Source organism: Cuculus canorus, unplaced genomic scaffold (genome assembly GCF_017976375.1).
Source record: "Cuculus canorus isolate bCucCan1 unplaced genomic scaffold, bCucCan1.pri scaffold_131_arrow_ctg1, whole genome shotgun sequence".
Classification (NCBI taxonomy): domain Eukaryota; kingdom Metazoa; phylum Chordata; class Aves; order Cuculiformes; family Cuculidae; genus Cuculus; species Cuculus canorus.
The window spans coordinates 1-11738 of NW_026527770.1; the positions used below are offsets into that span (position 1 = coordinate 1).

Genomic DNA, 11738 nt, shown 5'->3' on the forward strand with positions numbered 1-11738 from the left:
GACCCCCTCCCCATTTTCCTCCCCCCTCCCTATTTTCCTGACCCCCTCCCCCTTTTCCCGACCCCCTCCCCCTTTTCCCGACCCCCTCCCCATTTCCCGACCCCCTCCCCCATTTCCCGACCCCCTCCCCATTTCCCGACCCCCTCCTCATTTTCCCGACCCCCTCCCCATTTTCCTCCCCCCTCCCCATTTTCCCGACCCCCCTCCCCATTTTCCTCCCCCCTCCCCATTTTCCTCCCCCCTCCCCATTTCCCAACCCCCTCCCCATTCCCGACCCCCTCCCCCTTTTCCCGACCCCCTCCCCCTTTTCCCGACCCCCTCCCCATTTTCCCACCCCCTCCCCATTTCCCGACCCCCTCCCCATTTTCCTCCCCCCTCCCCATTTTCCTCCCCCCTCCCCATTTCCCGACCCCCTCCCCATTTTCGCGACCCCCTCCCCATTTTCCTCACCCCCTCCCCATCTCCTCACCCCCTCCCCATTTCCCTCACCCCCTCCCCCTTTTCCCGACCCCCTCCTCATTTTCCCGACCCCCCCTCGTTTTATTCCAGGACTGTTTTTTCTACTCTTTGGTCTTCGATCCGGTGCAGAAGACCCTTTTGGCCGATCAGGGCGAGATCCGAGTCGGATGCAAATACCAAGCGGAAATCCCGGATCGACTGGCGGAAGGTTTTTTTTTCCTTGGAATGTTGGGACCCTATAGGATTTGGGGGGCTTTATTCTGACCCCCCCAATAACTCCCTTTTTTTCCCCCCCCTTTCAGGTGAATCGGATAATCGGAATCAGCAGAAGATGGAGATGAAAGTTTGGGATCCGGACAATCCCCTGACGGATCGGCAGATCGATCAGTTCCTGGTGGTGGCACGGTAAAAAGGGGGGGTGGGATGGGACACCCCCAAATCCTTAGGGTCACCCCCAAATCCCAGGGTACCCCCCAAAACCCCCTGTGCCCCCCCCAAACCACAGGGCCCTTCCTCAATCCCAGCAGCGCACACACAACCCCCAAAACTTCAGGGCCTCTCCAGGCCGGAGCGGCCCCCACAAACCCCAGAGAGCCCCCCCAAAACCATAGAGACCCCCCCAAAACTCTAGAGACCCCCCCAAACCCCAGAGACCCCCCCAAAACCCCCTGTGGCCCCCCCCAAACCGCAGGGCCCTTCCTCAATCCCAGCAGCGCACACCCCCCCCCCCTAAAACTCCAGGGCCTCTCCAGGCCAGAGCGGCCCCCACAAACCCCAGAGAGCCCCCCCAAAACTCTAGAGACCCCCCCAAAACCATAGAGACCCCCCCCCAAACCCCAGAGACCCCCCAAAACCCCCTATAGGCCTTCCCCCAACCCCCCAAGCCCTCCAACCCACAGCAGCCCCTTCCCCAAATCCCAGAGGTCCCCCCAAATCGCAGCCCCCCCCCCGAATCCACTGCAGACCCCCCAAACCCTAGAGACCCCCCCAAACCCTAGAGACCCCCCAAAACTCTAGAGACCCCCCCAAAACCCTAAAGACCCCCCCCAGCCCCTCCAACCCAGCACAGCCCCCTCCCCAAATCCCAGCGGTCCCCCCCAAATCGCAGCCCCTTCCCCAAATCCCAGAGGTCCCCCCAAATCCCAGCCCCCCCTGAATCCACTGCAGCCCCCCCAAACCCCAGAGACCCCCCCAAAACCCTAAAGACCCCTCCCAGCCCCTCCAACCCAGCGCAGCCCCCTCCTCAAATCCCGGCGGTCCCCCCCAAATCCCCGAAACACCCCCAAATCCCACCCCCCCGCCATCAATCCTTGCAGGATGTGCCCCCCCAAACCCCAGAGACCCCCCCAAAACTCTAGAGACCCCCCCAAAACTCTTAGAGACCCCCCCAGCCCCTCCAACCCAGCACAGCCCCCTCCCCAAATCCCAGCCCCTCCCCTCCAGACCCCAGAAACACCCCCAAATCCCACCCCCCCCCATCAATCCTTGCAGGATGTGCCCCCCCCAAACCCCAGAGACCCCCCCAAAACTCTAGAGACCCCCCCCAGCCCCTCCAACCCAGCGCAGCCCCCTCCCCAAATCCCAGCCCCTCCCCTCCAGACCCCAGAAACACCCCCAAATCCCACAGCCCCCCCATCAATCCTTACAGGATGTGCCCCCCCAAACCCCAGAGACCCCCCAAAACCCTAAAGACCCCTCCCAGCCCCTCCAACCCAGCGCAGCCCCCTCCCCAAATCCCAGCCCCTCCCCTCCAGACCCCAGAAACACCCCCAAATCCCACCCCCCCGCCATCAATCCTTACAGGATTTGCCCCCCCCCATATCCCGGGGTTCCCCAAACTCCTGCAGACCCCCCCTTCACCCCATTTTTTCGCCCCCCCTCAGCGCCGTCGGCACCTTCGCTCGCGCCTTGGATTGCAGCAGCTCCATCCGGCAGCCGAGTCTCCACATGAGCGCCGCCGCCGCTTCCCGGGATATCACGCTGGTACGGAATTCGGGGGGGGTGGGGGGCACCACGGACACCCCCATTTTACACCGGGCGAGAAGGAGAACGTTATCCGTTTAACCTTCTCCGAAGCTTTTGAGGTGGTTCCTCAGAACCTTCTGGAGAAGTTGAGGTTCTCCAATGCGGGAGCGGTGGTGGGGTGGGAGAGGAGAGGCCATTTTTTCTTGGCAAACTGGGAACCGGTTAAAAACTGGGATCGATACTGGGGGTTAACGCCCTTCGGAAGTCACCGGAATGGTGGGATGAAGAGCTTCTTGACGAAGGGTTGGCCAAGAGAGAGGTTGTGGCCACCGCATTCCGGGAGATCGACGTTCAAGGCCCGGTTGGATGGGATTTGGGGCGACGTTATCCGGTGGGAGACATCCTTGGACCTCAAAGATCTCTTCCAACCCAACCCATTCCATGCTTCCGAGCGAACGGGATGTTGGGTTGGGAATAACCTGAGGAAATCCGTAGATGACGTCGAGTTGGGGACGTTCCAGAGGGAAGAGTTGTCCTCCAGGATGGGTCGGAAGGGTTGGATTCGACGGCTGAAGATGGCCGATAGGGTGGTGGGAACGCATCAAGGAGGACGTCTCACCTCGAGAAGTTATGAAACCCCACTCGGATCTTTGCGTCCCCTTCTGGAATCTCCAACTTATGGAGGAGATGGAGCTGTTGGAATGAGATTCCGGAGATGATTTGAGGGCTGTGAGGACAGGGAGAGAGTCGGGAATGCTCATCCCGGAGAGGAGAAAGCTCTGGGAAGACCTTATTCCCATGTCCCGGTTTGCTGTGGTCACTTTGGTGTCCACCAAGAGGATAGAGGTTCCCTTTTTGAGGTGGAGTCAACGAGGGGTTTGGTCATGGGTAGAAGTCACTCCTGGGGAGATTCCCATCGGATTCCGGGAAGGAGATTTATCCCTACGAGCGTTGGGAATCATCTCTTGAGGGAAGCGATGAATTCCTCCACGTCGGCGCTGAGCCATCGCCTTGAGAAACCTTCAACCGGATGATCCTCGAGGTCCTTTCCAACCTCGATTCCAGGAATTCCGGATCTTATTCCGTGTCCTTTTCCCGTAGTTCCACGCCATGGATACGCTCCAACGTAACGGCTACGACCTGGCCAAGGCCATGGCGACGTTGGTGCCGCAGGGCGGGCCGGTGCTGTGCCGCGATGAGATGGAAGAGTGGTCGGCGTCGGAAGCCATGCTCTTCGAGGAGGCGCTGGAAAAATACGGGAAGGATTTCAACGACATCCGGCAGGATTTTGTGAGTTTTTTGGGGGGGTGGGAGGACAATATTGGGGGGCAAAGGTCCCAAAAAGGGACTTTATCCGGGGATGAGGAACCTCTTCTGCTGCTCCACAGCTTCCATGGAAGTCCTTGGCCAGCATCGTCCAGTTCTACTACATGTGGAAAACAACCGATCGCTACATCCAGCAGGTTTGGGGGGGCTCCGGGGGGGTTTAGGGGGGGCCCCTGGGGTTTGGGGGGACCCCTGGGGTTTGGGGGGTCCATCCCAACCCCATCTTTACTGGGGTTTTGGGGAGAACCTTAGGTTTGAGGGGGTCCATCACAACCCTCTCGTTGGTGGAGTTTGGAGAGGACTCTGGAGGTTTGGGGGGGTCCATCCCAACCCCATCTTTGCTGGGGTTTTGGGGGGACCCTTAGGTTTTGGGGGGGCCCATCCCAACCCTATCTTTGCTGGGGTTTAGGTTGGGAACCCTTAGGTTTTAGGGGGCCCCCAACCCAACCCTGTGTCCACTGGGGTTTAGGGGGGGGTCATGGACTTTGGGGAGGGGCTGCAGGAGGTTTTGGGGAGCCCCTGGGGTTTTGGGGGGAGCCCCTGGGGTTTGGGGGGGCGCCCTGGGGTTTGGGGGGAGCCCCTGGGGTTTGGGGGGAGCCCCTGGGGTTTGTGGAGGGCCCCTGATGTTTTGTGGAGCCCCTGGGGTTTGGGGGGGGGGGGGCTGGATTTTGGGGAGCCCCTGGGGTTTTGGGGAACCCCTGAGGTTTGGGGGGAACCCCTGGGGTTTTGGGGGAGCCCCTGGAGTTTTGGGGGGGCCCATCCCCACCCCATCTTTGCTCGCAGAAGCGGCTGAAGGCAGCGGAGGCGGACAGCAAACTGAAGCAAGTCTACATCCCCACTTAGTGAGTTTTGGGGGGGCAAAAGGAGGGGCTGAACCCCCTTTCCTGGGACCGGGGAGGGAGATTGGGGTGTCCCACCCCTTACAACTTCCCCTGAACCCCCTTTTTTCCCCGCAGCACGAAGCCGAACCCCAATCAGATCATCTCGGTGGGCTCCAAACCGGGCATGAACGGCGCCGGATTCCAGAAGGGACTGACGTGCGAGAGCTGCCACAGTCAGTGGGGTTTGGGGGGGAGCGGAATTTGGGGGGCCTGGGGTGGAAAATGGGGGGGTCCCCAAGTGGGGGAGCGTCTTGGGATGGAGGGAAAAGGGGGGAATAGGGGGATATTGGGGTGAGGGGGGGACCTGGAAGGGGTTGATGTGCGAGAGGAGCCACAGTTGGAGTGGGGCTGGAAGGGATTTGGGGGCGTCAGTGCCCATTCTGGTGGTCTCGGTGCCCATTTTGAGGGTCAGTTTGCCCCCCCAACCCCCCCCGTCAGCCCCCGTAGGGTCTCGTTGCCCACCTTGGGGGTCTCGTTGCCCACTTTGGGGGTCAGTTTGCCCCCCAACCCCCCCATCAGCCCCCGTAGGGTCTCGTTGCCCACCTTGGGGGTCTCGTTGCCCACTTTAAGGGTCTGTTTGCCCCTCCAACCCCCCCGTAGGGTCTCGTTGCCCACCTTGGGGGTCTCGTTGCCCACCCTGGTGGTCTCGTTGCCCCCTTTAAGGGTCTCTTTGCCCCCTCCACCCCTCTGTAGGGTCTCGTTGCCCACCTTGGGGGTCTCGTTGCCCGCTTTAAGGGTCTATTTGCCCCCCCAACCCACCCATCAGCCCCCGTAGGGTCTCATTGCCCACCTTGATGGTCTCGTTGCCCACCCTGGTGGTCTCATTGCCCACTTTAAGGGTCTGTTTGCCCCCCCAACCCCCCCGTAGGGTCTCGTTGCCCACCCTGGTGGTCTCGTTGCCCACTTTGAGGGTCAGTTTGCCCCCTCAACCCCCCCCATCGGCCCCTCTAGGGTCTCATTACCCACCTTGCGGGTCTCGTTGCCCACCTTGGGGGTCTCGTTGCCCACTTCAGGGGTCTGTTTGCCCTCCAACCCACCCATCAGCCCCCCTATGGTCTCGTTGCCCACCTTGGGGGTCTCGTTGCCCACCTTGGTGGTCTCATTGCCCCCTTTAAGGGTCTATTTGCCCCTCCAACCCCCCCATCAGCCCCCCTAGGGTCTCGCTGCCCACCCTGGTGGTCTCGTTGCCCCCTTTAAGGGTCTGTTTGCCCCTCCATCCTCCCCATTGGCCCCCCTAGGGTCTCGTTGCCCACCTTGGGGGTCTTGTTGCCCCCTTTAAGGGTCTATTTGCCCCCCCAACCCACCCATCAGCCCCCGTAGGGTCTCATTACCCACCTTGATGGTCTCGTTGCCCACCCTGGTGGTCTCGTTGCCCCCTTTAAGGGTCTCTTTGCCCCCCCCACCCTCCCCGTAGGGTCTCATTGCCCACCTTGGTGGTCTCATTGCCCCCTTTAAGGGTCTCTTTACCCCCTCCACCCCCCCCGTAGGGTCTCGTTGCCCACCCTGGTGGTCTCATTGCCCCCTTTAAGGGTCCGTTTACCCCCCCACCCTCCCCTTGGGGTCTCGTTGCCCACCCTGGTGGTCTCATTGCCCCCTTTAAGGGTCTCTTTGCCCCCTCCACCCCTCCGTAGGGTCTCGTTGCCCACCCTGGTGGTCTCGTTGCCCACTTTAAGGGTCTATTTGCCCCCCCAACCCCCTCATCGGCCCCCCCTATGGTCTCGTTGCCCACCTTGATTGTCTCGTTGCCCACCTTGGTGGTCTCGTTGCCCACTTTGAGGGTCAGTTTGCCCCTCCAACCCCCCCATCAGCCCCCCGTAGGGTCTCGTTGCCCACCTTGGTGGTCTCGTTGCCCGCTTTAAGGGTCCATTTGCCCCTCCAACGCCTTCATCGGCCCCCCTAGGGTCTCGTTGCCCACTTTGATTGTCTCGTTGCCCACCCTGGTGGTCTCATTGCCCCCTTTAAGGGTCTCTTTGCCACTCCAACCTCCCCATTGGCCCCCGTAGGGTCTGGTTGCCCACCTTGGGGGTCTCGTTGCCCACCCTGGTGGTCTCGTTGCCCCCTTTAAGTGTCTCTTTGCCCCCTCCACCCCCCCATAGGGTCTCGTTGCCCACCCTGGTGGTCTCATTGCCCCCTTTAAGGGTCTCTTTGCCCCCTCCACCCCTCCGTAGGGTCTCGTTGCCCACCCTGGTGGTCTCATTGCCCCCTTTAAGGGTCTGTTTGCCCCCTCCACCCCCCCATAGGGTCTCGTTGCCCCCTTTAAGGGTCTCTTTACCCCCCCAACTCCCCCCGTAGGGTCTGGTTGCCCACCCCGTTGATCTGGTTGCCCACTCTCAGCCTCTGCTTGCCCCCCCTACAGCCACCCAGTCTGCCCAGTGGTACGCTTGGGGTCCCCCCAACATGCAGTGCCGCCTCTGCGCCTCCTGTTGGATCTATTGGAAGAAGTATGGAGGGCTGAAGACCCCCACCCAGTTGGAGGGAGCGGCTCGCAGCGCCTCGGTGAGCGCCGGGGGCGGCCTGGGGGGGCCTCTGCACCCCCATTTTTGATCCGCCCTGCTCTGAACCCGCCCCTGCACCCCCCTTTTTTTGTTTCCCCCCCCCCAGGAGCCGCACTCTCGGGGTCACCTCTCGCGCCCCGAAGCTCAGAGCCTCTCGCCCTACACGACGAGCGCGAGCCGCGCCAAGCTCTTGGCCAAGAACCGGCAGACCTTCCTGCTGCAGACCACGCGCCTCACCCGCCTGGCGCGGCGCCTCTGCCGCGACGTCCTGCAGCCGCGCCGGGCCGCGCGGCGCCCCTACGCCCCCATCAACGCCAACGCCATCAAGGCCGAGTGTAAGTGCGGGGCGGCGCTGGGCTCGCACGGCCCCTCGCTCATCTTCCTTCTTCCTCCTCTGCCGTTGGCCTCTTCGCATCGCCTTTTTCCTCCTCATCCTCGTCGTCTTCCTCCTCATCCTCCTCTTCGTCCTCCTCTTTGTTGTCCTCTTTGTCCTCCTCTTCGTCTTCCTCCTCGTCTTCCTTCATCCTCTATGCATCTCCTTTCTCCTCATCCTCCTCTTCGTTCTCCTCTTCTTCGTCTTCCTCTTCGTCTTCCTCCTCCTCGTCCTCCTCTTCATCCTCCTCTTCGTCTTCCTCTTCGTCTTCCTCTTCGTCTTCCTCTTCGTCTTCCTCTTCGTCTTCCTCTTCGTCCTCCTCCTTGTCCTCCTCCTTGTTGTCCTCTTCGTCTTCCTCTTCGTCTTCCTCTTCGTCTTCCTCTTCGTCTTCCTCTTCGTCTTCCTCTTCGTCCTCCTCCTTGTCCTCCTCCTCGTTGTCCTCTTCGTCTTCCTCCTCGTCTTCCTTCCTCCTCGTCTTCCTCGTCATCTTCCTCCTCGTCATCCTCCTCGTCGTCCTCCTCGTCGTCCTCATCTTCATGTTCATCTTCCTCTTCATCCTCCTCTTCGTCCTCCTCCTCGTTCTCCTCCTCGTCTTCCTCCTCATCTTCTTCTTCGTCCTCCTCTTCGTCCTCCTCCTCTCGTCTTCCTTCGTCCTCTTTGCATCTCCTTTTTCCTCTTCCTCCTCGTCCTCTTCCTCGTCCTCTTCCTCGTCCTTGTCCTCGTCCTCCTCCTCGTCTTCCTCTTCGTCCTCCTCCTCGTCGTCCTCTTCATCTTCCTTCTTGTCCTCCTCTCGTCTTCCTTCGTCCTCTTTGCATCTCCTTTTTCCTCGTCCTCCTCCTCGTCCTCCTCCTCGTCCTCCTCTTCGTCCTCCTCCTCGTCCTCCTCTTCGTCCTCCTCCTCGTCTTCCTTCCTCCTCATCTCGCTTTTTCTCCTCCTCTTCCTCCTCATCTCCCTTCATCCTCCTCACATCCCCATCATCATCCTCCACACCATCCTAATCTCCTTTCCTCTTTTCTCCTTATCTTCCTCCTTCCTCATCCTCCTCCTGCTCATCTTACATCATCTCCTTTCCTCCTCCTCTTCCTCATCTCTTTTCTCCTCTCTTCCTTTTCCTCCTCCTCCTCTTTCTTTTCCTCCTCCTCCTCTTCCTCTGCTTTCTTCTTCTTATCATCTCCCCTCCTCCTCCTCGTCACCCCCCTTCCTCCTCCTCATCGTCTCCCTTCCTCCTTCTCGTCTCCCTTCCTCCTCTTCCTCTTCCTCTTCCTCTTCCTCTTCCTCTTCCTCTTCCCCTTCCTCTTCCTCTCCAGGCTCCATCCGCCTGCCCAAGGCGGCCAAGGCTCCTCTCAAGATCCACCCTCTCACCCGCCTGCCGCTCGCTGCCATCGTCAAGGAGCTCGGTGAGGGAAAAGGGGGGACCCTCGGGGGGGGTGGCCTCGAGACGGGGGGGTCCCTTGGGGTGCAGGGGGGGTCCCTGGGGGTGAATGGGGGGTCCCTGGGGGTGAATGAGGGTTCCTTGGGGTGCTGGGGGGGTCCCTGGGGGTGAATGGGGGTGCAAGAGGGTTCCTTGGGGTGCTGGGGGGGTCCCTGGGGGTGCAAGAGGGTCTCTCGGGGTGCAGGGGGGTCCCTGGGGGTGTAGAGGGGTCCCTGGGGGTGCAGGGTGGTCCCTTGGGGTGCTGGGTGTCCCTTGGGGTGCAGGGGGGGTCCCTGGGGGTGAATGGGGGGTCCCTGGGGGTGCAGGGTGGTCCCTTGGGGTGCAGGAGGTGTCCCTTGGGGTGCAAGAGGATCCCTGGGGGTGAGTGGGGGGTCCGTGGGGGTGCAAGAGGGTCCCTGGGGGTGAATGGGGGGTCCCTGGGGGTGCAAAGGGGGTCTCTTGGGGTGCAAGAGGGTCTCTCGGGGTGCAGGGGGGTCTCTGGGGGTGTAGAGGGGTCCCTGGGGGTGCAGGGGGTGTCTCTGGGGGTGCAAGGGGGGGTCCGTGGGGGTCTAAGAGGGTCCCTTGGGGTGCAGGGGGGTCTTTGGGGGTGCAGGGGTGGTCCCTGGGGGTGCAAGAGGGTCCCTTGGGGTGCAGGGGCGGTCCTTGGGGTGCAGGGGGGGCCCTTGGGGGTGCAGTGGGGGTCCCTGGGGGCCCAAGTTGGGGTCCTGTGTGTTGTGGGCACCCCCCAATACCCCCTTTTTCCCCCCCCCCGCAGCGGCCCAAGCGCCCCTAAAGCCGAAGACGCCGCGGGGAACCAAAACCCCCATCAACCGGAACCAATTGAGCCAAAGCCGGGGCCTGGCGGGACTGGTGGGCAAGCGCGGCTACGACGGCGGTGGCGATGGCCACCGACCCCCCCGAGTGCGGGTAAGGGGGTCTGGGGGGCTACGATGGGGGTGGCGATGGCCACCGACCCCCCCGAGTGCGGGTAAGGGGGGTCTGGGGGGCTACGATGGGGGTGGCGATGGCCACCGACCCCCCCGAGTGCGGGTAAGGGGGGTCTGGGGGGCTACTGGAGGGGAGGAGAGGGCCACCGACCCCCCCCAGTGCGGGTAAAGGGGGTCTGGGGGGCTACTGGAGGGGAGGAGAGGGCCACTGACCCCCCCGAGTGCAGGTAAGGGGGTCTGGGGGGGCTACTGGAGGGGAGGAGAGGGCCACCAACATCCCCCTGGTATAGGTAAGGGGGTCTGGGGGCTACAAGGGGGCTGATGAGGGCTACCAACCCCTCTGGATAGGGATAAGGGGGCTACAAGGGGGCAATGAGGGGCTACCAACCCCTCTGGATAGGGATAAGGGGGCTACAAGGGGGCTGATGAGGGCCACCAACTCCCACTATGGAGCGGGAGGGGGGGTGGAGCCTATCCGTGATTGACAGGGGGTGGAGCTCTGGTTGATGGGCGTGGCCTAAGATGATTGACAGCTCCGAGAGCCTGAGTGGGCGGGGCCGGATGGGGCCGTCATGTGAATGGCTGAGGGGGCGTGGCCTGAGAGAATGGGCTGAATGCCTTGAGAGCAGATGATTGACAGCTCGCGTGGGCGGGGCTTGGGGCGGGAGGCGGTGCCTGATTGGCTGAGGGGGGCGTGGCCTGAGAGAATGGACTGAGTGCATTGAGAGATGATTGACAGCTCGCGTGGGCGGGGCTTGGGGCGGGAGGCGGTGTCTGATTGGCTGGTGCCGCACAGGTCGGGGCGGGGCTGCCGTTCTCGGCCAACGGGCGCCCTCTGGCTGCGGGGCTGCGCGCAGCGCCCCCTCCCGGCACCAAACGGCAGCGGCTCAACCCGGCCGATGCGCCCAACCCGGTGGTGTTCGTGGCCACTAAGGACACCAGGTTCGGGGTTCGGGGGTGGGGGGACACCGGGGGAGGCTTAGAGAGCAGCTGGGGGGGGTGGATCTTGCAGACTGGGGGGGTTGGGGGGCTGGGGAAGGGGGCTGGGGGGGCAGATCTTGCAGCATGATGGGGTTGGGGGGCTGCATCCTGCAGGCTGGGGGGGCTTTGGACACTTAGGAAACTGAGGGAGGGAGATGGGGGGCTTGGAGGGGCTTAAAGGGGAGCTGGGGGGCGGAATCTTGCAGGCTGAGGGGGGTTGGGGGGGGTTGGGGGGCTGCATCCTGCAGTCTGGGGGGGCTTTGGACACTTAGGAAGCTGAGGGAGGGAGATGGGGGGCTTGGAAGGATGGGGGGAGGGAGCTGGGGGTCATGGAGGGGAGCTGGGGGGTGGAATCTTGCAGGTTGGGGGGGGTTGGGGGGCTGGATCCTGCAGGCTGGATTGGGGGGGGCTCTCCGTGTGCCATGGGGTGTTGGGGGGCAGCCCTAGGTTATCTTTCCACCCCCCCCAAACTCTCCGCAGGGCCCTACGAAAGGCGTTGACCCACCTGGAGCTCCGCCGCGCCGCCCGCCGCCCCCACCTCCCCCTCAAGCTGAAAGCGGGGCTCCCCCTGCGCCCTGGGGGGGCCCCTCCCGCACCCCCCCACCCCGCCAGCACCTCCGAGCCCATCGTCCTGGAGGACTGAGCCCCTCCACCCCCCCCCACCTCCCCCCATCTCTCAGCCCCCTTTTGTATTTTTTTTATTTCCATAGTAAGAAAACACAAAGTTTCGGGGGGGGCTCTCCCGGTACCGGGGTGACCCCCCCCCCCTATTTGCCCCCCCCCCCTTGCCCCCTCAGAAAAGAAAACCCCCTTTTGTACGTGGAGCAGCGCCCCCTGGTTTTGTATCTCGGGCTCTCCCGGTTCTGTAGCGAGGAGAAATAAAAAAAAATGATGATTTTT

At 62.5% G+C, this 11738-nt stretch overlaps 1 protein-coding gene across 1 annotated transcript; it reads left to right on the plus strand.

The window, feature by feature from the left end:
- Positions 1-552: 552 nt before the first annotated feature.
- MTA2 (metastasis associated 1 family member 2) lies at positions 553-11490 on the plus strand. The gene is made up of 13 exons (XM_054055609.1): positions 553-667; positions 762-864; positions 2343-2442; positions 3526-3714; positions 3813-3887; positions 4534-4592; positions 4707-4804; positions 6988-7127; positions 7233-7461; positions 8807-8896; positions 9686-9837; positions 10654-10799; positions 11319-11490. Exons 2-13 carry the CDS (start codon positions 791-793, stop codon positions 11479-11481), a joined length of 1515 nt encoding a protein of 504 aa, XP_053911584.1. The 5' UTR covers positions 553-667; positions 762-790; the 3' UTR covers positions 11482-11490.
- The last annotated feature ends 248 nt before the right edge of the window (positions 11491-11738 follow it).

Coding starts and splice junctions, on each gene's coding strand:
- MTA2 (XM_054055609.1), top strand. CDS start 791: ATGGAGATGAAAGTTTGGGATCCGGACAATCCCCTGACGGATCGGCAG. Junction 3,888..4,533: donor CCGATCGCTACATCCAGCAG/GTTTGGGGGGGC, acceptor CTTTGCTCGCAG/AAGCGGCTGAAGGCAGCGGA. Junction 7,462..8,806: donor CAACGCCATCAAGGCCGAGT/GTAAGTGCGGGG, acceptor CTTCCTCTCCAG/GCTCCATCCGCCTGCCCAAG.